The 24,227-nt window shown below is 35.0% G+C and overlaps 1 protein-coding gene across 1 annotated transcript; it reads right to left on the minus strand.

The window, feature by feature from the left end:
• Positions 1-2,309: 2,309 nt before the first annotated feature.
• Positions 2,310-3,503, minus strand: LOC105956955 (uncharacterized). Its single transcript, XM_088821226.1, has 4 exons — positions 3,327-3,503; positions 3,254-3,269; positions 2,626-3,156; positions 2,310-2,515 (listed from the first exon to the last, which is right to left on the minus strand). The coding sequence occupies exons 1-4, from the start codon at positions 3,501-3,503 to the stop codon at positions 2,310-2,312; spliced, it is 930 nt and encodes a 309-aa protein (XP_088677352.1).
• Between the last annotated feature and the right edge of the window lie 20,724 nt (positions 3,504-24,227).

Here is a 24,227-nt window from a genome sequence, read left to right on the forward strand (position 1 = left end):
TAAAAATAAAAATAAATGTAAAAAATAAATTAAAATAAAAGTAAAATAAAAAATAAATAAACAAAAAACTTAAATTAAAAATATATAAGATAAATGAATATATAAATAAATAATTAAAAAAAAAACTAGTTCCATAAGAAGAGGAATAATGCTTAGCTCGAAGCTAATGCCAAAAGAAAAGTAAGAATGCTTAGCACAAGCTAATTCCATAAGGAGATGAGCAATGCTTTACTCAAAGCTAATGCCGGAAGGATAGAAACAATGCTTAGCTCGAAGCTTAATGCCAAAAGAAAATTAAGAATGCTTAGCTCAATCAAAGCTAATGCCAAAAGGAAAGTAAAAATGCTTAGCAAAAGCAAATTCCATATGGAGAGGAAGAGTGCTTAGCTCGAAGCTAATGCCAAAAGGAAAGTAAGAATGGTTGACAAGCTAATTCCATTGGAACATGAACATTGCTTAGCTGAAAGCTAATGCCAATAGGAAAATAATAATGGTTAGCTCGAAACAAATGCCAAAAGAAAAGTAAGAATGCTTGGCAAAAGCTAATTCCGTAAGGAGCGGAACAATGCTTTGCTCGAAGCTAATGCCAAAAGGAAAGTAAGATTGCTTTCCACAAGCTAATTCCATAAGGAGAGGAATAATGCATAGCTAGAAGCTTAATGCCTAAAGGAGAGTAAGAATGCTTAGCACAAGCAAATTCCATAAGGAGAGGAATAATGCTTAGCACGAAGCTAATGCCAAAAAGAAATCAAGAATGCTTAGCTCGAAGCTAATGTCATCAGGAAAGTAAGAATACTTTGTACAAACTAATTCCATAAGAAGAGGAATAATGCTTATCTTGATTCTAATGCCAAAAGCAAGAATGCTTAGCACATGCTAATTCCATAAGAAAAAAAAAATAATAAAAAAAATAAAAGATTAAAAATAAAAAATATATAAAATAAATAAATATATAAATAAATAAATAAATAAATAAAAATTCATTCCATAAGAAGAGGAATAATGTTTAGCTCGAAGCTAATGCCAAAAGGAAAGTAAAAATGCTTAGCACAAGCTAATTCCATAAGGAGAGGAACAAAGCTTAGGTCGAAGCTAATGCTACAAGGAAATAAGAATGCTTAGCATAAGCTAATTCCATAACAAAAAATAAAAGTAAAATAAAATAAAATAATAATAATAATAATAATAATAATAATAATAATAATAAAAAAAAACAAATAAAAACAAAAGAAAATAAATCAAATAAAAAATTAAAAAAAAAATATATAAGATAAATAAATATATAAGCAAACAATGAAAAAAAGTTAATTCCACAAGAAGATGAATAATGCTTAACTCGAAGCTAATGCCAAAAGAAAAGTAAGAATGCTTTTCACGAGCTCATTCCGTAAGGAGAGGAACAATGGTTAGTTCAAAGATAATGCCGGAAGGATAGAAATAATACTTAGCTCGATGCTAATGCCAAAAGAAAATTAAGATTTATTAGCTCAATCAAAGCTAATGCCAAAAGGAAAGTAAGAATACTTAGCAAAAGCAAATTCCATAAGAACACAAACAATGCTTAGGTCAAAGCTAATGCCAAAAGGAAAGTAAGAATGCTTAGCTCGAAGCTAATGCGAAAAGGAAAGTATGAATGCTTGAGATGCCCCCTTCTAACTAACGTGCTGGAAGGGGGCGTGTGATTTACTTGCCACATTTCCTTTTTTTTTCTTTGTTATACGCTTCTTCTCTTTTTTTTTTCTCTTTTTTTTCCCTTTTTCTTTTCTCTCTTTCACATGTCAAATTTATTTATTATTTATTTCCTTTTTCTTTTGTATTTATTTTTGTATTATATCATTATTTTATTTTATTTCATTTATTTAATTACATAATTTAATATCACATAAATTCAATAAAATCAACATAAAGACTTTTATTTTTTTTTTCATTTCTTTTATTTTATTATTTCCTTTTAAATTATATCTTTATTCGTAATTTTATTATTATTATTTTACTTTGTTTCTTTATTTGGTTTTATTTTATTTTTTAATATAATTTCTTTTATAATTTAAAAAATTAGAAAAAACAACAAATACGATTATGTTAATTTTTATTATAAATTTGAAATAACAACATAATTTTAATAAAACCAAACACTTAATTTGTAAATAAAAATTCAAGTTAAATCATTACATATTTCCATTGTGTCTTGCCCACACATGAGCTATTAACTCACGGTGAAGGTTACTATTTACTTCAACCCATCGCATTGTGTGACGACGTCTCATATAATCACTTATGGATATGCCACTTGTTCTTGGGTTTAGATCTTATTCCTCATTTATATCATAACTGTTGGCACGAGCTCTGCGAGATGTGGCTGGGTTGTTGTCATCTTCATCTGACTCAGCATTAGAGTATTCATCTCGTTCGTCTTCCACAATAATATTATGGAGTACGATACATGTCATCATAATATTTCTTAGGTCCTTCGGATCCCACCCTCTTCCAGGCTGCTTCACTATAGCAAATCGGGCTTGAAGAATTCCAAGAGTTCGTTCATTATCCTTGCGGTATGTTTCTTGCATTTTTAGAACAATTGTTCTTGATGTATTCTCGGCTGCTTAATGGATTGAATTAACTTACCCAATTTTGGGTATATGCCATCAGCAAGATAGTATGCCATGTAGTGATATTTTTCATTTACCTGATAGTGAACTCTTGGGGAAATTCCCTGAACAAGGTTGTCAAACAAGGGTGAACGACCCAAGACAGTGATATTGCTTTGTGAACCAGGTACGCCAAAGAATGCATGCCATATCCAAGTGTCAGATGAAGCCACTGCTTCGAGACTAATTGTGGGTTTATGTTTTCTCCCCGAGCTTCCCTCCCATGCAGGTGGACAATTTTTCCATGTCCAATGCATATAGTCTATTGAACCGATCATTCCAGGGAACCCGCGTTGTTCCGCTTTGTCAAGTAGCCTTGTCATATCTGCGTTTGCTGGAGAACAAAGGTACTCATCTTTATACAACCGCAAAATTGTTTGGCGAAATTCGCGCAAGGTCTCAGTTGCGGTCGTCTTTGCCATATGGAAAGTTTCGTCAATTGAATCAGCGGAGTATGCGTAAGCCAACATTCGCATAGCAACTGTAACCTTTTGGAGTGATGAGAATCCTAATTTGTGGAACTATCAAGTTTTCTTTGAAAATATGAATTCGAGCTCTCGCAATCCTCAACCAAACGTAATAGTAAATGATGCTTCTTTCGGAACCGGCGTCTGAAATCATCTGCATCGAAAACAGGGTTGTCAAAAAAGTAATCATTCATGGGTTGTTGGTGTTTACCTTTCGGTCGCGAGGTTTATATTTGCGTCCAGAAATAGAGCCACCGTATACAACCTCTTGATTAACGGCTGCTTCATAGTGTAGACGAGCAAGTGTATCTGCTTCGTTGTCTTCATCAAGTATTTGCTCATTATACGCAACCCAATCGAATTGATTAGAACTCGAACCATAATTCATTATTGAAATATTTTGCTCGTAAATTGATTAAATGGATATATTGATGATGAAATATTTTATTGATTGAAACACATTTAAATAGGGAAGACAAACCATAAATAAAATATGGAGAACAAATCGCTATGTGACACATCATATTAATTATCATGTTTCTTTTTCCTTATTTTTTTGTTCAAAGGTATTTTCTCTCACCACATGTTTTGTCTCCCATATTGCAGACAACATCTACAGGACTTAATTGAGAGATGGTGTTGATAACTAGGGGTGAGTTCGGGACGGGATTTCGGGAATTCGGGATTTTCGGGATCGGGATTTCGGGATTCGGGATAGAAATTTTAAATCCCAATCCCGTCCCATAATATTAAATCCCGGTAATATCGGTATCCCTAAATATTTCGGGAATTCGGGATTGGGATCGGGAATCCCATATTTTGCCTAAAAACTAAGAAATATTGTTTTTTTTTCCATTAGTATTATTTTATACATTAAACCAACTTGAATATATTATATACATACTATTATTATTGCACTATTTATTTTTACCACAAAACTTGGAACAAATGAAATTTGAAAAATTTAAAAATAAGTTGAAACGATATATTATATTGTTATTTCTCATCTCCTTGACAAATATATATATATATATATATATATATATATATATATATATATATATATATATATATATATATATATATATATATATATATATATATATATATATATGTGTGTGTGTGTGTGTGTGTGTTTATTAGTTTTTTTTTTCTTTTTTCCTAATTCGGGATTAAAATATCCCGATTGGGATTGAACCAATTCCCGAATCCCGATCCCGTATTTGTTCCTAATCCCGATCCCGAATTCCCGAAGTTTTAATCCCAAATAGTAAAATTCTAATCGGGACGGGACGGGATCCCGAATCCCGATCCCAAAGTCCCAGCCCTATTGATAACGACCATACGAACTTCATAGTGACTATACAAACTTTTGAATTGAAATTTTACTTTTTTCTTTTGTAGATTTTACTTTTGCCTTTTCGGATTTACCCTGACCTTACATATTTTACTTGTGCCCTTTCAAATTTTACTTTTGCCTTTTCGAAATTACCCTGACCTATCATATTTTAGTTGTGTCCTTTCAATTTTTACTTTGCCCTTTCAAAATTTTACATTGTCTTCTACACTTCTTTATACACAATGATTTCTCTATATAACGAGAAGGGATATGTTAGACAATACTTCACATCTTCACATATACACTTATTTGAGAAAGACATCTATTTTTTGATATGGCTGCCACTAAAGGTTGGTCAGAAGATGAAGATGTAGCTCTTATGAAAGCCTACATTGCAGTCTCGGATGATACAATTCACGGGACTAACCAAACTGAAGGAGGTCTACGAAAGAAAGTTATGTCTACCATGAAACTAATACTTGATGAGGAGGGAATTACGTATAATATTAGAGCAAAAGATGCCATACTTAGTCTGTGGAGAAAACAAATTTCTAAGTATTTGAACCACTGGTATTCGGCAACTAAACAAGCATCAAAAGTTTGCGGTAGCGGAAAAAACCTAGTCGATGAGGTAAATGTTATGATAATTGTATTTTTTATTATTTATATATTTGCATGAAGTATATTAATTTTTAATTTGTATTTGTAGTATACTCTGGCATTGACTATCTATCGAAGAAATACTAAAAAAAACTTTCAACTTGCAATGTTGTTGGGAAGTTTGTATGAATTGGGTGATGTTAAATGCGCAAGAATATATGGTGGATGAAATTGAAACGGAGTCATTTCATTTGCAGTCCGCATTTCCTTCATCTCAACCAATGAATTCCCCACCAAGTTATTCCCCACCACCGTATGTGTTACGGGATGAGCTACAACCAGTGGATTCCCATACTGACCAACGCATTTAGAGACCTATCGGATCGAAAAAAGCCCGTAAAGGCAAAGAAAATGCGTCGCCTAGTTATAATGCGTAATCTAATTATAATAATCAAGTACAAATACTAGAGGCCGGACGAAAGCTTAGGCATGATCAAAACTTTGCAATTCAACAAATGCAAGAAGAACATAGAGTTATGGCAATGGATACAAGTTATTGCGCTCCAGGTACAAAAGCATATTGGAAGTCGGAAAGAAAAGAGATACAAAGGAAACAAATCGCAAAAGACTTATTTGAAAGTTCTTCGGCTCATTTAGACGACGACGGTTTTGATCCGTTTGATTGATCTCCCTTGTTCGATTTATATGGGTATTCCTTTCCTTGTGTCAGCCCAAAAGGTTTTTGAAGAGGCACATTCGTTATTTCATAAATATAAATCGAATAACATTTTTTGGCCAAAAAAAAAAAACAAAAAACAAGAAAAAACCAAAAACAATTCCTTGTTCAATTAATTATTATTTTTTGTTTGTAGTAATCGTTATTATCCTAGTTTTTTTTCAAATGTTGTATTAGTGGTTATTATTCTTGGTTTTTTTTTCAATTATTGAATTAGTTGAAGATTATTTCTTTACTTTTATTTGAATATTGTATTATTATAATTAAATTATTATTATTATTATTATTATTATAATTATTATTATTATTATTATTATTATTATTATTATTATTATTATTATTATTATTATTATTATTATTATTATTATTATTATTATTATTATTTATTATTATCATTATTTTTGTTATAAATTATTATTAATAATAATTATTATTAATTTGAGTTATTAATATTAATATTAGTAATATTATTATTATTATTGTTATTGTTATTATTGTGGTTGTTATTATTATTTTATTATTATTAAAGAGTTGAGAGTGAGAATAGGAAAAAAGGTAATAAAAGACCGAATGCTTGGAAAAGACGTAGGTAGAGGGAGAGGGGGAGGGGAGGGGGAGAGGAGGGGTAACCCCCCTCTCCATTGGAGATGCTCTAAAGAGAGAAACAAAGCATAGCTCAAAGCTAATACAATTACAGAAGTAATAATGCTTAGCTCGAAGCTAATGCCAAAAGAAAATTAAGAATGCTTAGCTCGAAGCTAATGCCAAACGGACAGTAAGCATGCATAGCACAATCTCATTCCACAAGAAAAAATAATAAAAAAATAAAATAAAATAAATAAAATAAAGAAAAAAATAAAAATAATGGAATAATGCCAAAAAGAAAGTAAGAATGCTTAGCACAAGCAAATTCCAAAAGGAGGGGAATAATGCTTAGCACGTAGCTAATGCCACCAGGAAAATAAGAATGCATAGCACAAGGAAATTACATAAGGAGAGGAATAATGCTTAGCTCGAAGCTAATGCCAAAAGGAAAATAAGAATACTTAGCTCGAAGCTAATGCCAAAAGAAAAGTACGAACTCTTACCACAAGCTAATTCCCTAAGAAGAAGAATAATGCTTAGCTCGAATATAATGCCAATACGAAAGTAAGAATGCTTAGGACAAGCTAATTACATATTAAAATGAACAATGCTTTGCTCAAAGCTAATGCCAAAAGGAAAGTAATAATACTTAGCTCGAAAGCAAAGTAAGAATGCTTGGCAAAAGTGAATTCCGTAAGAAGAGGACAAATGCTTAGCTCGAAGCTAATGCCAAAAGAAATGTAAGAATGCTTAGCACAAGCAAATTCTATTAGGAGAGGAACAATGCTTAGCTAAAAGCTAATGCCAATAGAAACTAATATTGCTTAGCTCGAAGCTAATGGCAAAAGGAAAGTAAGAATGCTTAGCTCGAAGCTAATGCCAAACGAAAAGTAAGAATGTTTAGCACAATTTAATTCCATTAGAACACAAAAAAAAAAAAAAAAAAAAAAAACAAATCGAAAAAATTAACCCTAAAATAAAAATCAATAAATAACTAAAAAAATAAATCTATAAAATAATTAAATATATAAACAAATAATAAAAAAAGCTAATTCCATAAGGAGATGAACAATGCTTAGCTCAAAGCTAATGCCAATATTAAAGTAATAATGCTTAGCTCGAAGCCAATGGCAAAGGAAAAGTAATAAAACTTAGCTCGAAGCTAATGGTATAAGGAAAATATAAATGGTTAGCTCGAAGCTAATGTCTAACGAAAAGTAAGAATGCTTAGCACAATCTAATTTCATAAGAAAATAAAAAAAATGAAAATCAAATAAAAAAAAAAAAAAGTAAAACTAAAATTAAAATTAAAATTAAAAGTAAAATACAAAAAAAATAAAAAAAAAAACAAAAAAAAATTATAAAATAAATAAAGATATAAATTAATAATAAAAAAAGCTAATTCCATCGGAAAAGGTATAATGCTTAGCTCGAAACTAATGCCAAAACGAAAGTAAGAATGCTTAGCACATGCTAATTCAATAAGAACAAGAATAATGTTTAGTTCGAAGCTAATGCCAAAAGGAAGTAAGAATGCTTTGCACAAGCTAATCCATAAGAAGAGAATAATGATTAGCTCAAAGGTAATGCCAAAACGATTGAAATAAAGCTTAGCTCGAAGCTAATGCCAAAAGGAAAGTAAGACGACTTACCTCAATAAAAGCTAATGCTAAAGCAAATAAGACTCCCTAGCACAAGCTAATTTCTTAAGGAGGAGGGGAACAATGCTGAGGTCGAAACTAATGCCAAAAGGAAAGTAAGAAGCTTAGCACAAGCTAATTCCATAAGAAGATGAACAATGCTTAGCTCAAAGCTAATGCGAAAAGAAAAGTAATAATGCTTAGCTCGAAACTAAAGCCAAAAGGAAAGTAAGAATGCTTTGCAGAAGTGAATTCCGTAAGAAGAGGAACAATGCTTAGCTCAAAGCTAGAAAGTAATAATGCTTAGCTCGAACCTAATGGCAAGAGGAAAGTACGAATGCTTAGCTCGAAGCTAGTGGTAGACGAAAAGTAAGAATGTTTAGCACAATCTAATTCCATAAGAAAATTAAATAAAAATAGAAATCAAAATCAAAACCAAAATCAAAAAATAAGTAAAAAAAATAAATATAACGCTTAACTCGAAGCTAATTCCAAAACGGAAGTAAGAATGCTTTGCACAAGCTAATTCCATAAGGAGTGGAACAATGCTTAGCTCAAAGCTAATGCCAATAGAAAAATAATAATGCTTAATTAGCTCGAAGCTAATGGCAAAAGTAAAGTAAGAATGCTTAGCTCGAAGCTAATGCCAAACGGAAAGAAAGAATGCTTAGCACAATCTAATTTCATAAGAAAAAAAATTAAAATTAAAAAAAAAATTATAGAATAAATAATTATATAAATAAATAATTAAAAAAAAAAGCAACTTCCATAAAAAAAAGTATAATGTTTAGCTCGAAGCTAATGGCAATACGAAAGTAAGAATGCTTAGCACAAGCTAATTCCATAAGAAGAGGAATAATGCTTAGCTCGTAGCTAATGACAAAAGGAAAGTAAGAATGCGTTGCACAAGCTAATTCCATAAGGAGAGGAACAATGCTTAGCTCAAAGCTAATATCAAAATAATAGAAATAATGCTTAGCTCGTAGCTAATGACAAAAGAAAAGTAAGAATGCGTTGCACAAGCTAATTCCATAAGGAGAGGAACAATGCTTAGCTCAAAGCTAATATCAAAACAATAGAAATAATGCTTAGCTTGAAGCTAGTTGCAAAAGGAAATTAAGAATGCTTAGCTCAATCAAAGCTAATGCAAAAAGGAAATAAGACTGCTTAGCAAAAGCTAATCTCGTAAGGAAAGTAAGAATGCTTAGCTCGAAGCTAATGCCAGATGGAAAGTAAGAAGGCTTTAGCATAATCTAATTCGTTATGAAAATAAAATAAAAATTGTAATTAAAATTAAAATAAAAAATAAGTAAAAAAACTAATATATAAATAATTAATAAGAAAAAAAGCTAATTCCATAAGAAAGAGTATAATTAGACACGGCCACGGGCCGGTTCGGGCCGGTTCCGGGCCGGTTCGGACCGGTTCACGGTTCACATTTTCCGGAACCGGAACCGGCCCGTGGCGTGCACGGTTCACCGGGCCGGGTCGGCCCACCGGTTCGGGCTGGTCACGGGCCTATCCGGGCCGGTTCCGGGTCGGCCCGGAAATTTTGAATTTTTTTTATTTTTTGAAATATTTAATGAATAAGTAAATTAAAAGAAATACTTTTAAATAGATAAAGAAAAATGAAATAAATGAAAAGTCAATTTAGAAGCACAAGTTTGAAATATTTGATGAATAAGTAAATTATAGGAAAAATTGGGGTGTGAGGGTATTTATAGGAAAAATTGGGGGGGTTTGGGGGCAAAAAAAATTCAAAAAAAAGCAAAATTGGGGTGTGAGGGTATTTATAGGAAAATTGGGGGGGGGGGAATTCAAAAAAATTCAAAAAAAAGTAAATAACGGCCGGTTCACCGGGCCAGTTCACCCGGGCCGGTTCACTAGCCATTATTTGCTTTTTTTTTTGAATTTTTTTGAATATATATATATATATATTTTTTTTAATCCGGGTGAACCGCCGGGCCGGCCCGGCGGTTCACGGTTCACCAAATCTAAGAACCGGGCCCGTCCCGGGTAGGACAGGCCGGTTCACGGTTTCGGGCCGGTTCACACAGTCAACGGCCGGTTTGGGCCGTCAACGGGCCGGTTCCGGGCCCAAAACCGGCCCGTGGCCGTGTCTAAGTATAATGCTTAGCTCGAAGTTAATGCCAAAACGAAAGTAAAAATGCTTAGCACAAGCTAATTCCATAAGGAGAGGAACAATGCTTAGCTCAATAGCTCAAAGCTAATGTCAAACAGAACGTAAGAATGCTTAGCTCGAATCTAATGCCAAAACGAAAGTAAGAATGCTTAGCACATGCTAATTCCATAAGAGGAGGAATAATGCTTAGCTCAAATCTAATGCCAAAAGGAAAATAAGAATGATTTGCACAAGCTAATTCCATGAGGAGAGGAATAATGATTAGCTCAAAGCTAATGCCAAAACGATTCAAATAAAGCTTAGCACGAAGCTAATGCTAAAAGGAAATAAGACAGCTTAGCACAAGCTAATTTCGTAAGAAGAGAAAGAAGGCTTACACCGAAACCAATGCCAAAAGTAAAGTAATAATTCTTAGCACAAGCTAATTCAATGAGAATATTGCACCAGAGCTTGCTGCCCTTGCCTCGGGGTTGAGATTTTTTATATAGAGGCAATTCAATGGAGTTTGGATCGAGCTTGATGCAGAAGTCGTCGTTCGACTTCTTTCGCACACGGACAGAGGTCATTGGATTCTTCAGATTTCTCTCACGGCGATCCGGAACTCTCTTTCGACTTTGGAGTACAGGATTACACATATCTACCAGGAGGGCAATACAGTCGCTGATGCATTAGCTAACTTGGGGTGTCAGACCGAGTTGGCTCGTACCTTCACAACAGCGGAGCTTCCCCGACCTATTCAGGATATGATTCGGATGGACCAGCTTGGATATACATCCTTTCGACGAGAGTTTGCACATAGGTTCCATGCATTCCACGCTTTTATATTATTGGCAGCTTGTACTTTCAGTTTCTACGTAATTTAGGCATTTTCGTGAACTTTACATGTTAGGCAGGGTTGGGGTGATTATGGATTGTCTGGGTCCATCAAGACTAGACTGTTTGTCGAATGGTGCGACACATTTCGCAGCCGTTATACCTGTTTCGTCCATTTTTTGGTCTAAGTGGCCTCGGCTGTTGTGGTGAGGCGAACTGTCTACCTTGGTCTTTGTTAAGTGTATATTTTTACACTTTATCGTATCTTTTTATTTGGGCTTTTGGTGTGTTTTAATGATAATTGGTGCTTAAAAAGTTGATTTATTGTATTTTAGGTACAAATTGAAGAATTGGAAAAGTATGGGGTCAAAACTGCAATTTTGGCGAAAATATGGGTCAAAAGTGAAAATATCAAAATTCTGAAGAAACAAGGCTCGGACAACCGTCCCAGAATTAGGCTTAAATATGGGACCCCCGTCCCATAACCCGAAGTTGCGCAGTAAAGGGATTTTAATCGCACAAGGAAACTGCCTTCTTCCCCAAGTTCTTCACCCTATATAAGACCATTCCAAGCACACAATTAGGGATCTTTTTACGCAATTTCAAGAGCAACAAAGCAATAACGGAGACGAAGAATTCGAAGACTCCAAGCAAAGATTTATCGTCTATGATTTATTTTATTTGCGTTTTTGCTTTAATCATGAGTAGCTAAATTACTTGTTTCTAGGATTTTATTTGGAACCCTATGTGGGATTTATGAACCCAATTCTATGATTTTATGCAAGTTTTAATTCCGGATTATTTCTTCTACTTGTTTTATTAAGTGCATGAATTTGATCACCTTATGTGCTTTTATGTTATTGTTAATCGCATGAATCGGAAGATCGGGTTAATAATTAGAACTGTGGTAGAAGAGCCTTTGTGGTATTAACATAGGAATATAGTTAATCTCTTAGGTAGCCATTATTGAGATTTGTGCTTAATGCTGTGTTCTAGAATTAATTGCATAGGAATATAGTAATTGAATCTAGAGTATTAGAATCGTAATACACGCGGAAGCGGGTTATGATTATTTTAGCATCTCAGGTTAATAATCCGGGTTAATAACTTGCATAATTGAAGGAATTGGGGGAATAATAATCACATAGGGGGAAGAATAAAATCCTAGGCTTGTTTACTTTGATTAAATCTTCGTTTTAATTGCTTTCCTGTTTTTGTCTTTTTAATTGATTTAGTTTATTAATCATCTTTCGACTGTGTAGGGTGGGCTTGATAACAATTGGTAGAATTTAGCGTCTAGGATTAGATAATTAAATATTCTCTGTGGGATCGATACTTGGACTTAAAAATCCACTTTATTACTTGTACGATACGTGCACTTGCGTGTAGGTTTTCGCCCAACAAGTTTTTGGCGCCGTTGCCGGGGAATATTTTAATTATTTATTTTATTCTAGCTCTAGATTTGAACAATTTTCACGATTCACCCATTTAATTTTTGTTTTATTTTATTTTTGTTTTAGGTACGTTGTATGCGCAGGAGACTCGATCTTGCTAGAGAACCGTTTGATCCCGAAATCGAACGCACTTTTCGAGCCGCTAGGAGACTTCAACGCGCAAACAATATAATGGAGGACGACGAAGAACGCAGGGCAGCGGGTAATTTACTCAATGCCAACGGAAACCAAATCCAAGACCCACCCCCTCAACTCCCATTACAGCCAGCAGCTAGGCCACGGACACTTCAAGACTACATAATCCCGACTCATGACGGATTCCGCCCGAGCATCCAATATCCACCCATTGAGGCGCACAATTTTGAGATCAAGCAAGGCCTTTTGACGATGCTCCAATATAACGGGCTATTTAGTGGGTTGGCAGGTGAAGATCCCCATCTTCACATTGTCAATTTTCTAGATACCTGTAATTCCCACCGTCAAAACGGCGTTTCCCAAGAGGCGCTTCAATTAATTCTCTTCAAGCACTCCCTACAAGGAAGAGCTCGCCAGTGGTTGATGTCCCAAGCCCCCCACTCTATCTCGTCGTGGCCTCAACTTCTCAACCTTTTCATGAAAGTTTATAGCTCACCCGAGAAGGACGAGAGAATCCGACGAGAAATTCATAATTTTGTCCAAGAGCAAGGCGAGCAATTATACGAGGCATGGGAGAGATTTAAAACTCTTTTGAGGCAGTGTCCAACACATGGAGTCGAACAATGGCGGCAAATCCACATCTTCTACCAAGGGATCAACGAGAATGCACGAACCGTTTTAGATGCCTCAACCGGAGGTAATTTTATGAGTCAATCGATACCGGATGCTTTCATCATGTTGGATCAAATTGCTCAAAATAGGTTTGCCAAGTCAAGCGAAAGGACGGTTAGTGGAGCCAAGAAAGTTCCCGGAGTGTTGGAGTTAGATGCAATTACGGCCCTTCAAGCTCAAGTGACCCAAATTGCTCAACAAAATCAACTCCTTCTACAGCACATCAAAGCAAGTCCACCACAACAAGTCCAAGCAATTGATTCTCCATGTTGTGAAATTTGCGGTGGAAATCACTACACACTCCAATGCCAACAAGATGTGGAGTCGCTCAACTACGTCAACAACGCGCCTCGCCAATTCCAAAATCAAGGGTGGAGATCACAAGGGCAATATGGAGGAAATCAACAAGGCCAAGGATATCAGAGACCTCAAGGTCAATTTCAAAATCAAGCCCCTCCTCAACAAAGCTATCAAAGCAACAATCCACCGGCCCAAAAATCAAACACGGATGAGATATTGGCCCAATTCATGACCGCTACCCAAGCCTCGTTGCGAAATTTGGAGAATCAACTCGCTCAATTAGCTTTGAATCAAGAGAACCGTCCGCAAGGAGCATTGCCATCGAATACGGAAGATCCTCGAAAGCAAAAGTTCGAGACGTGCCAAGCTATCGACGTCAAGATCGAAAAAAGGGAAGAAATTCAAGTCAAGCCGCAAGTCACTGTAGCCGAATGGTTCGAGCCAATCCCATATCCACAAAGATTGCTAACAAAAAAAATCGAGGTCGAGACGTGCCAAGCAGTCACCTTGAAGAATGGCAAGAAATTGGAGGAAGCCCCACAAAAAGAGAAGAGAAACACGGTAATTGAGAAGCCGAAAGTGAATGAGGAAAAAGAATCAACTCATGAAGAGCCACCATCAACGGTGCCTTCACAAGTCCCCCCAATTCCTTATCCTCAAAAATTTGTAAAGAAGAAGCTCGATGTCGAATATCAAAGATTTTTGGACAAGTTGAAGGAAATTCGCATAAATATTCCTTTCATTGAAGCACTTCAAAAGATGCCAAAGTGGGTAAAGTTCCTCAAGGACCTCGTGAAGAAAAGTAAGAAATTGCAAGGAAACGAGATGATCCAACTCACGGAGCAAATTAGTGCAATTCTTACTCGGCCTCTTCCACAAAAACTCGGCGATCCAGGTAAGTTTACTATTCCTTGTACTATAGGAGGTAAAAATTTTAGATCGCTCATTGATTTAGGTGCTAGCATTAATCTAATGCCATACTCTACTTTTAAAAATCTTGGGTTAGGAGAAATTGAACCGACGGCTATAACTCTTCAATTAGCCGATAGATCTTTAGTTTACCCAAAAGGTATTTTAGAGAATGTGCTAGTGAAAGTCAACAAATTTATCTTCCCTGTCGATTTTGTTATACTAGATATAGATGAGGATAGGGAGATACCTCTTATCGTAGGGAGGCCGTTTTTAGCCACGTCGAAAACTCTCATTGATTGTGCTAGTGGTGATCTTACAATGACTGTGCATGATCAAACAATCAAATTCAATGTTTTTAGTGCTAATAAAAATCCATGTGATAATAATGATTGTTTTGCTATTGAGCTTATGGATTTCACAAATAATGAAAAGTTTGATGTTTCGATCTTGGACAATGGGAAAGCATCTTTGAGTGCAGGAGATGATGGCGGAAACGGGAATCGGACGGAGCAAGTTTATTTCATGGACTCACTTTTAAATCCTCCGAGAGAAAGTCATGCGAGTCGAGGTTTTAACGACGATGAGAATGCAAGGAAGATGTTGCCAACTAAAGGCTCGAGCAAGTCACGAGGGAAGGATGAGTCAAGCTATTGTGGTCGTAAGGAGAAAATCAAAAAGGAATTGCACAAAGGACAATTGGTGTTATTGTGCAAATCCCGTCTTTGGTTGTTTCCAAGGAAGCGCAAATCAAAGTGGTCGCGGCCGTTTATTGTCCAAGAAATTCTTCCTCACGAGGTTGTCAAAATAAAGGAGTGCGATTCAAATCGTACGTTCAACGTAAAACGGAGCCGGCTCAAACCATATTGGGAAGCGAGTGAAGATTGCCAAGTGACTTCGGTCACTTTTGCTTGAAAATAAAGAAGCAAAGTCCGGCTGAAGACTTTAAACTTAGCGCTTCTCGGGAGGCAACCCGAGCTTTATTGTTTTTCGTATTTTTCTTTAATTTTTCGTTTCGTTTTTAGTATCATAAGCATGCATTCTAACTTCTTATTTGAATTTTACTTTTCAGGGTCGAAAACGTGATCGAGGGTCGAGTCGAGCGTCCGGATAAAAAAAAAAAAAAAAAAAAAAAAAAAAAAAAAAAAAAAATTGAACAAGTGTTGAGACGGCCGTCCCACAAAAAAAGGCATAAAACCGGGACGGCCGTCCCCAAACCAGTGAGGACCGGTAATTTTCGGACGGCCGTCCCAAAAACAGCAAGGACCGATTATCTTCGGACGGCCGTCCGAAGAACTAGGCATAAACTGGGACGGCCGTCCCGTGAGCAGTGGTTGGGCAGAAGACTCGGACGGCCGTCCGAGCATTAGGCTAAATAGTGGGACGGCCGTCCGAGGCACATGTTGGGCATTATAAACTTCTAAAAATCAGATTTTGCCCCCCATTTCTCCCTAAACCCTTCTCTTTCATCCTCTCAACCTCCTATACACAATTTTCGAATTTTTGAGTTCTTCTTCCGAAAATTCTTCAAATTTCACTCACATAATTCCCCACACACTCTCTAATTCTTATTTTGTGTTGGTATTGACAGGGAGGCTAGAGAATCGAACCAACTTCTTCGAAATTTCATCTTTCAAGGCACGCCCACAAGGTGTTCGACAAATTGCCTAAACCAAAATTGGAGGTCGATTCTCATCCAATTCTCACCGAGTTCATTCCAAAAGTTTTCCCAAATATGACGTCCAACAAACGAGGTCGCACGGAGGAAGCTTCATCTTCCAAGGGCAAAGGCAAAGGCAAGAAAGGTGCCACCAAAACGTCTATTCCTTTTCCCGAAAAAGAAGCTTTTAGTGTGGAAGGCGCCGCGGCTCTATTCGATAAACAAGGCAAAAAGACCGTCATCACGGAACGGGCCTTGACAATCACGTTGTCACACTTGGCCAATCTTAACCAAGAAATCATAAGACGGGGATGGCAAAGGGTTTGTGAACCGGAGCCAATTTACAACATATCGATCGTACGAGAGTTTTATGCAAACACGTTGGTGCTCAAGCATCCACGAGAATTCGCAAGTGTGGTACGAAAAATTCATGTTAGTTGGAAGACGGATGATATAAATCGATATTACGGGCTCCCATGGTTGGGTCAAAATTGGCGAGAGATGAGCAACGAAGTCACCAAAGAGCAAATTGGTGAAGTGTTGAGTGATGGGCATCCAAAATGGATCGAATACCCGGACAAAGGAACGTATGAGCTTAGTTGGAAAAGCATCAATTATGAAGGCAAGGCGTGGTTGACGTTTATTTGCGCCAACATAATCCCGACTACATCGTTTAGTCGAATCAACCACGAACGGTGTGCGCTTGCTTATTACATTATCACGGGGAAGCCGGTCGACATCGGGTCAATTATGTCCGATCAAATTTGGCTTTCCATGCGCTACAATACAAAGGGCATCTTCTTCCCTAGCCTCGTCACGGGATTGTGCAAAAGAGAGAAAGTCCCCAAATTGCCCAATGATATCGAGCTCAACATCCGGAAGCCGATTGCCGATTTTGCGGCTTCGCTATTCAAAGAAGCCACCTATGACGAGCCGCAAGCCGCTCTTCAAGCCCGAGACGAGCCCGAAGCCTCAAGCTCCCGTTCCGATCGACGATTCCGAAAGAAGATGGAGCGAGAGATGATAATTACTAGGAACCAAGTGACTACCGTCGAGCATAAAGTCAATACGGTGGAGGCACTTCAACGGTGGTCAAGCAAGATGCTACAAGCTATTGTCCAACACTTGGGATGCGGGACGCCCGATTGCATCGAGCCGGTACCTTTACCGGCACCCATTCTTGAGCCCGTACCCGAGCTTTCCGATGAGGATGAGCATGAGAGAGCGAGGGAGGAGCACCCCGATCACACCGACTCCGAATAAATCAGGTGTTTTCTATCCTTAAACTTTGTGCTAATTTCGTTGAGGGCAACGAAAATTTTAAGTTTGGGGGTGAAAAACATGTTATTTTTGTGCTTATTTGTTTTAGTTTGCATGCATTAGGTTTTATTCGTTTTTATTGTTTTTCTCGTTTTTCCGGAATATAAAAAAAAAAAAAAAAAAAAAAAAAAAAAAAAAAAAAAAAAAAAAAATTTGCTTGAGTCGAATGCATCGATGATTTATGATGATGAGAGATGATCAATGTTTGATGATGAGATTGCTTGTTTTATGTGATAAGGATTTGATGTTTGTTTAGCTTTCGATTCAACGGGACTTAGAAGCGAATTATTGCTAGGAATCACATTTTGTGCATTGCTTTTGTTGAATGTTTTGTATTTTAAATTTGGAATTAATTTGTGCTAGATCATGCTATGTTCGGTTTTAAAACTCACTTTAGGAAATTTATGATACGAAGTATTGAGTATTTAGTGATTTGGGATATGATTTGGGCCTTCTTTGAACCGTTTGAGCCTTTCAAGCCGACCTTTTTATCAAAATTATCCTTAGAACCTTGTTTTGAGCCTCGGAGAAAAGGTGTTCTTTCTTTTAGCCAATGTGTAAGGTAGAATAGGTGGAGATTCTTGAAAAAGTATCCCTTGGAGTTCGGTCGAAAAAAATTTTTAAGGTCCTTCTTCTTCTTCGAAAAAAAAAAAAAAAATTGAAAAAAAAGGAAAAAGAAAAAAAAAAAAAAAAAGGAGATAAATATATATGCTTCTATAAATAAAGGAAAAAAAAAAAGAAAAAAAAAAAAAGAAGAAGAAGAGACTAGAAGGGAGAAATAAGGACTAGTTGTTGAATTATTTTTGAAAACTCAATCCATTGCCTCAAAAGCAAAAGTGGAGACTTTTGAACTTTTGAGAATCGAGTTTATTAAAGTCCGTAGAGGTGAATTCATTGTTTCAAACGCCTATCTTTCAATTTTTGGCGTAATCACCTCAATTCAAGAAGAATAGCCACATATACCCATATTTCCTACCTCGAACCAAAGAGCCTAACAATTGAAAGCCACAAAGCCCCAATGATCCCAATAGCTTAATGTTCGATATTAGTAGAGTAGAAAAATTTGGTGAGTATTTGGAGTCAAGCATTTGCATGTAAGTATAAATTCTTTCTATCTTTAATTTGCAAATATTGGATGCTTGAAGCAATTGTATGAATTGTGGTTTTTGGTAATGGTGAGTGACTAAGTGTTGTTGAATTTTAAGCTTGCGAATGCCTAAGAATTGTCATTATAATTACGAGTTCTGAAAGCGTGAAGTTGATCATTGATCTATGTGATGAGATGTAATAGTTGAGTTATTTGCTTATTGGTAGATTTTGCTTGAGGACAAGCAAAAGTTCAAGTTTGGGGGTGTGTTAAGTGTATATTTTTACACTTTATCGTATCTTTTTATTTGGGCTTTTGGTGTGTTTTAATGATAATTGGTGCTTAAAAAGTTGATTTATTGTATTTTAGGTACAAATTGAAGAATTGGAAAAGTATGGGGTCAAAACTGCAATTTTGGCGAAAATATGGGTCAAAAGTGAAAATATCAAAATTCTGAAGAAACAAGGCTCGGACCCCCGTCCCAGAATTAGGCTTAAATATGGGACCCCCGTCCCATAACCCGAAGTTGCGCAGTAAAGGGATTTTAATCGCACAAGGAAACTGCCTTCTTCCCCAAGTTCTTCACCCTATATAAGACCATTCCAAGCACACAATTAGGGATCTTTTTACGCAATTTCAAGAGCAACAAAGCAATAACGGAGACGAAGAATTCGAAGACTCCAAGCAAAGATTTATCGTCTATGATTTATTTTATTTGCGTTTTTGCTTTAATCATGAGTAGCTAAATTACTTGTTTCTAGGATTTTATTTGGAACCCTATGTGGGATTTATGAACCCAATTCTATGATTTTATGCAAGTTTTAATTCCGGATTATTTCTTCTACTTGTTTTATTAAGTGCATGAATTTGATCACCTTATGTGCTTTTATGTTATTGTTAATCGCATGAATCGGAAGATCGGGTTAATAATTAGAACTGTGGTAGAAGAGCCTTTGTGGTATTAACATAGGAATATAGTTAATCTCTTAGGTAGCCATTATTGAGATTTGTGCTTAATGCTGTGTTCTAGAATTAATTGCATAGGAATATAGTAATTGAATCTAGAGTATTAGAATCGTAATACACGCGGAAGCGGGTTATGATTATTTTAGCATCTCAGGTTAATAATCCGGGTTAATAACTTGCATAATTGAAGGAATTGGGGGAATAATAATCACATAGGGGGAAGAATAAAATCCTAGGCTTGTTTACTTTGATTAAATCTTCGTTTTAATTGCTTTCCTGTTTTTGTCTTTTTAATTGATTTAGTTTATTAATCATCTTTCGACTGTGTAGGGTGGGCTTGATAACAATTGGTAGAATTTAGCGTCTAGGATTAGATAATTAAATATTCTCTGTGGGATCGATACTTGGACTTAAAAATCCACTTTATTACTTGTACGATACGTGCACTTGCGTGTAGGTTTTCGCCCAACAGTCTTCCCCGACTTTCTATGATCATTCCCACCCCAGTCTTTTTTATTATTCGGGCTACCTGTTTTGCCAGTATTCTTAACGTTTTGTTAGTTAGCTATTCTCTTTTGTTTGTCAATTGCTATTATTATCCATCTATTTGGGCAGTAGCAATTAGAGCGAAACTCATTATATACTTCTTAAATTTTATTTTATAAACATGCAGGGGGTCAAGCCTAACCCCACCCCACCGTCACCATGTGTCGTTCTCTTAAAAAAAAAAAAACTAATTCCATAAGAAAAGGAACAATGCTTAGCTCAAAGCTAATGCCAAAAGGAAATTAATAATGCTTAGCTCGAAGCTTAAGGCAAAAGTAAAGTAAGAATGCTTGGTAAAAGCGAATTATGTAAGAAAAGGAAAAATGCTTTGCTCAAAGCTAATACCAAAATAAAAGTAAGAATGGTTAGCACATGCAAATTCCATAAGGAGAGGAACAACGCTTAGCTAAAGGCAAATGCCAAAGGGAAAGTAATAATGCTTAGCTCGAAGCTAATGGCAAAAGAAAAGTAAGAATGATTAGCTCGAAGCTAATGCCAAACGGAAAGTAAAAATGCTTAGCACAATCTAATTCCATAAGTAAATAAAATGAAAATAAAAATAAAAATAAAAATAAAAAATTAAAATAAATAAATAAATGAATAAATATATAAAACAGATAAATATATAAATAAATAAGAAAAAAAACTAATTGCTTTAGAAAAGGTATAACGCTTACCTCGAAGCTCATGCCAAAACGAAAGTAATAATTCTTAACACAAGCTAATCTATAAGGAGAGGACAAATGCTTAGCTCAAAGCTAATGCCAATAGGAAAGTAAGAATGCTTAGCTCGAAGCTAATGGCAAAAGGAAGTAAGAATGCTTAGCTCGAAGCTAATGCCAAACAGAAAGTAAGAATTTGTAGCACAATCTAACTCCATAAGAAAATAAAATTAAAATTAAAATCAAAATCTAAATTAAAATTAAAATTAAAATATTAAAAGAAATTAAAAATATATATATATATATATATATATAATAAATACATATATATAAATAAATAATAGAAAAAAGCTAATTGCATTAGAAAAGGTATAATGCTTAGCTCGAAGCTCATACAAAATCGAAAGTAAGAATGTTTAGCACAAGATAATTCCATAAGGAGAGGAACAATGCTTAGCTCGATGCTAATGCCAAAACGAAAGTAATAATGCTTAGCTCGAAGCTACTGCCAAAAGGAAAGTACGAATTCTAAGCACAAGAAAATTCCATCAGTAGGGGAATTATGCGTAGCTCGAAGGTAATGCTAAAAGGAAAGTAAGAATTCTTAGCACAAGCTAATTCCACAAGGAGAGGAATAATGCTTTGCTCGAAGCTAATGCCTAAAGAAAAATAAGAATGATTTGAAAACGCTAATTCCATAAGGAGAGGAATAATGCTTAGCTTGAAGCTAATGCGAAATGGAAACTGAGAATACTTAACTCGAAGCTAATGCCAAAAGGAAAGTAAGAAAGCTTAGAACAAGCTAATTCCATAAGAAGAGGAATAATGCTTAGCTCGAAGCTAATGCCAAAACGAAAGTAAGAATGCTTAGCTCAAAGCTAATGCCAAAAGGAATCCTTAGCACAAGAAAATTCCATAAGGAGAGGAATATTCGTTAGCTCGAAGCTAATGCTAAAAAGAAAGTAAGAATGCTTTAGCACAAGTTAATTCCATGATTAGAGGAATAATTCTTAGCTCAATGCTAATTCCAAAACGATTGAAATAATGCTTAGCTCGAAGCTAATGCCAAAAGGAAATTAAGAAGGCTTAGCTCAATTAATGCTAACGCCAAAAGGAAATAAGACTACATAGCACAAGTTAATGTCACAAGGAGAGGAAAAATGCTTAGATCGAAGCTAATGCCAAAGGAAAGGTGAGAATTCTTTGCACAAGCTAATTCCATCTGAAGAGGAACAATGCTTTGCTCATTGCTAATGCCAAAAGGAATGTTATAATACTTAGCTCGAAACTAATGCCAAAAGGAAAGTAAGATTGCTTAGCACAAGATAATTCCATAAGGAGATGAAACAAAGCTTAGCTCAAAGCTAATGCCAATACGAAACTAATAATGCTTAGCTTGAAGATAATGGCAAAACGAAAGTAAGAATGCTTAGCTCGAAGCTAATGCCGAACCGAAAGTAAGATTTTTTACCACAATCTTATTCCATAAGAAATAAAAATAAAAATAAATAAATAAATAAAATAAATACATCAAATTAATAAATGTATAAAAAAAATATAATTCCATAAGAAAATGTATAATGCTTAGCTCGAAGCTAATGCCAAAATGATGGTAAGAAAGCTTAGCACAATCTAATTCCATTAAAAAAAACAATTAAAATTAAAATAAATTAAAATAAATTAAAATTAAAAAATATATATATATACAATGAATAAATATATAAATTAATAGTAAAAAAAAAACTAATTCAATAAGAAAAGGTATAATGCTTAGCTCGAAGTTAATGTCAAAATGATAGTAATAATGCTTAGCACAAGCTAATTCCATAAGGAGATGAACAATGCTTAGCTCAAAGCTAATGCCAAGAGGAAAGGAATAATGCTTAGCTCGAAGCTAATGGCAAAAGAAAGTAAGAATACTTAGCTCGAAGCAAATGCCAAACGGAAAGTAAGAATGCTTAACACAATCTAATTCTATAAGAAAATAAAATTAAAATTAAAATTAAAATTAAAATTAAAATTAAAATTAAAATAAAAATTAAAATTAAAATTAAAATTAAAATTAAAATTAAAATTAAAATTAAAATTGAAATAAAGATTAAAATAAAAAAATATTAAAATAAATTAAAATAAATAAATAAATATATAAAATAAATAAAAATATAAATAAATAAAAAATAAAAAAAGATAATTCGATTAGAAAAGGGATAATGCTTAGGGCGAAGCTCATGCGACAATGAAAGTGAGAATGCTTAGCACAAACTAATTCTAGAAGGAGAGGAACAATACTTAGCTCGAAGCTAATGACAAAAGGAAAGTAAAAATGCTTAGCTCAAAGCTACTGCCAAAAGGAAAGTAAGAATTCTTAGCACAAACTAATTCCATAAGGAGAGAAATAATGCTTAGCTCGAACCTAATGGCAAAAGGAAAGTAAGAATGCTTTGCACAAGCTAATTTCATAAGGAGCGTAATAATGCTTAGCTCGAAGCCAATGCCAAATTGAAAGTAAAAATACTTAGCTCGAAGCTAAGGCCAAAAGGAAAGTAAGAATACTTAGAACAAACTAATTCCATAAGAAGAGGAATAATGTTTTGCTCGAAGCTATAGCCAAAACGAAAGTAAGAAGGCTTAGCACAAGAAAATTCCATAAGCAGAGGAATAATGCTTAGCTCGAAGCTAATACCAAAAGGAAACTACGAATGCATATCTAAAAGCTAATGTCAAACGGAAAGTATGAATGCTTAGCACAGCCTAATTCCATAAGAAGAGGAATAATGCTTGGAGAGGAACAATGCTGAACTCGAGGCTAATGCCAAAAGGAAAGTAAGAATGCTTAGCTCGAAGCTAATGCCAAAAGGAAAGTAAGAATGCTTTTAGCACAAGCTAATTCCATAATTAGAGGAATAATGCTTAGCTCAAAGCTAATTCCAAAACGATAGAAATAATGCTTAGCACGAAGCTAATGCCAAAAGAAAATTAAGAATGCTTAGCTCAATTAAAGCTAATGCCAAAAGGAAATAAGACTGCTTTGCACAAGCTAATTTCACAAGGAGAGGAAAAATACTTAGATTGAAGCTAATGCCAAAGGGAAAGTGAGAAAGCTTTGCTCAATCTAATTCCATCAGAAGAGGAAAATTGTTTAGTCATAGCTAATGCCAAAAGGAATGTTATAATACTTAGCTCGAAACTAATGCCTAAAGGAAAGTAAGAATGCTTAGCACAAGATAATTTCATAAGGAGAGGAACAAAGCTTAGCTCTAAGCTAATGCCAATACGAAAGTAATAATACTTAGCTTGAAGCTAATGGCAAAAGGAAACTAAGAATGCTTAGCTCGAAGCTAACGCCAAACGAAAAGTAAGCATTCTTAGCACAATCTTATTCCATAAGAATACAATAAAAATAAATACATTAAATTAATAAATGTATAACAAAAAAAAGCTAATTCCATAAGAAAATGTATAATGCTTAGCCTGAAGCTAATGCCAAAATGAAAGTAAGAATGCTTAGCACAAGCTAATTACATAAGGAGAGGAACAATGCTGAG

Source organism: Erythranthe guttata, chromosome 8, assembly GCF_056151865.1.
Source record: "Erythranthe guttata isolate IM_541 chromosome 8, IM_541, whole genome shotgun sequence".
Taxonomy (NCBI): domain Eukaryota; kingdom Viridiplantae; phylum Streptophyta; class Magnoliopsida; order Lamiales; family Phrymaceae; genus Erythranthe; species Erythranthe guttata.

Bases quoted from the DNA above. Each gene is read 5' to 3' on its own strand.
- LOC105956955 (XM_088821226.1), bottom strand. From the start codon at position 3,503: ATGAATTATGGTTCGAGTTCTAATCAATTCGATTGGGTTGCGTATAAT. The intron at 2,516-2,625 runs GTAAGTTAATTC...GAATTCTTCAAG, and splicing joins TGGCATATACCCAAAATTGG to CCCGATTTGCTATAGTGAAG.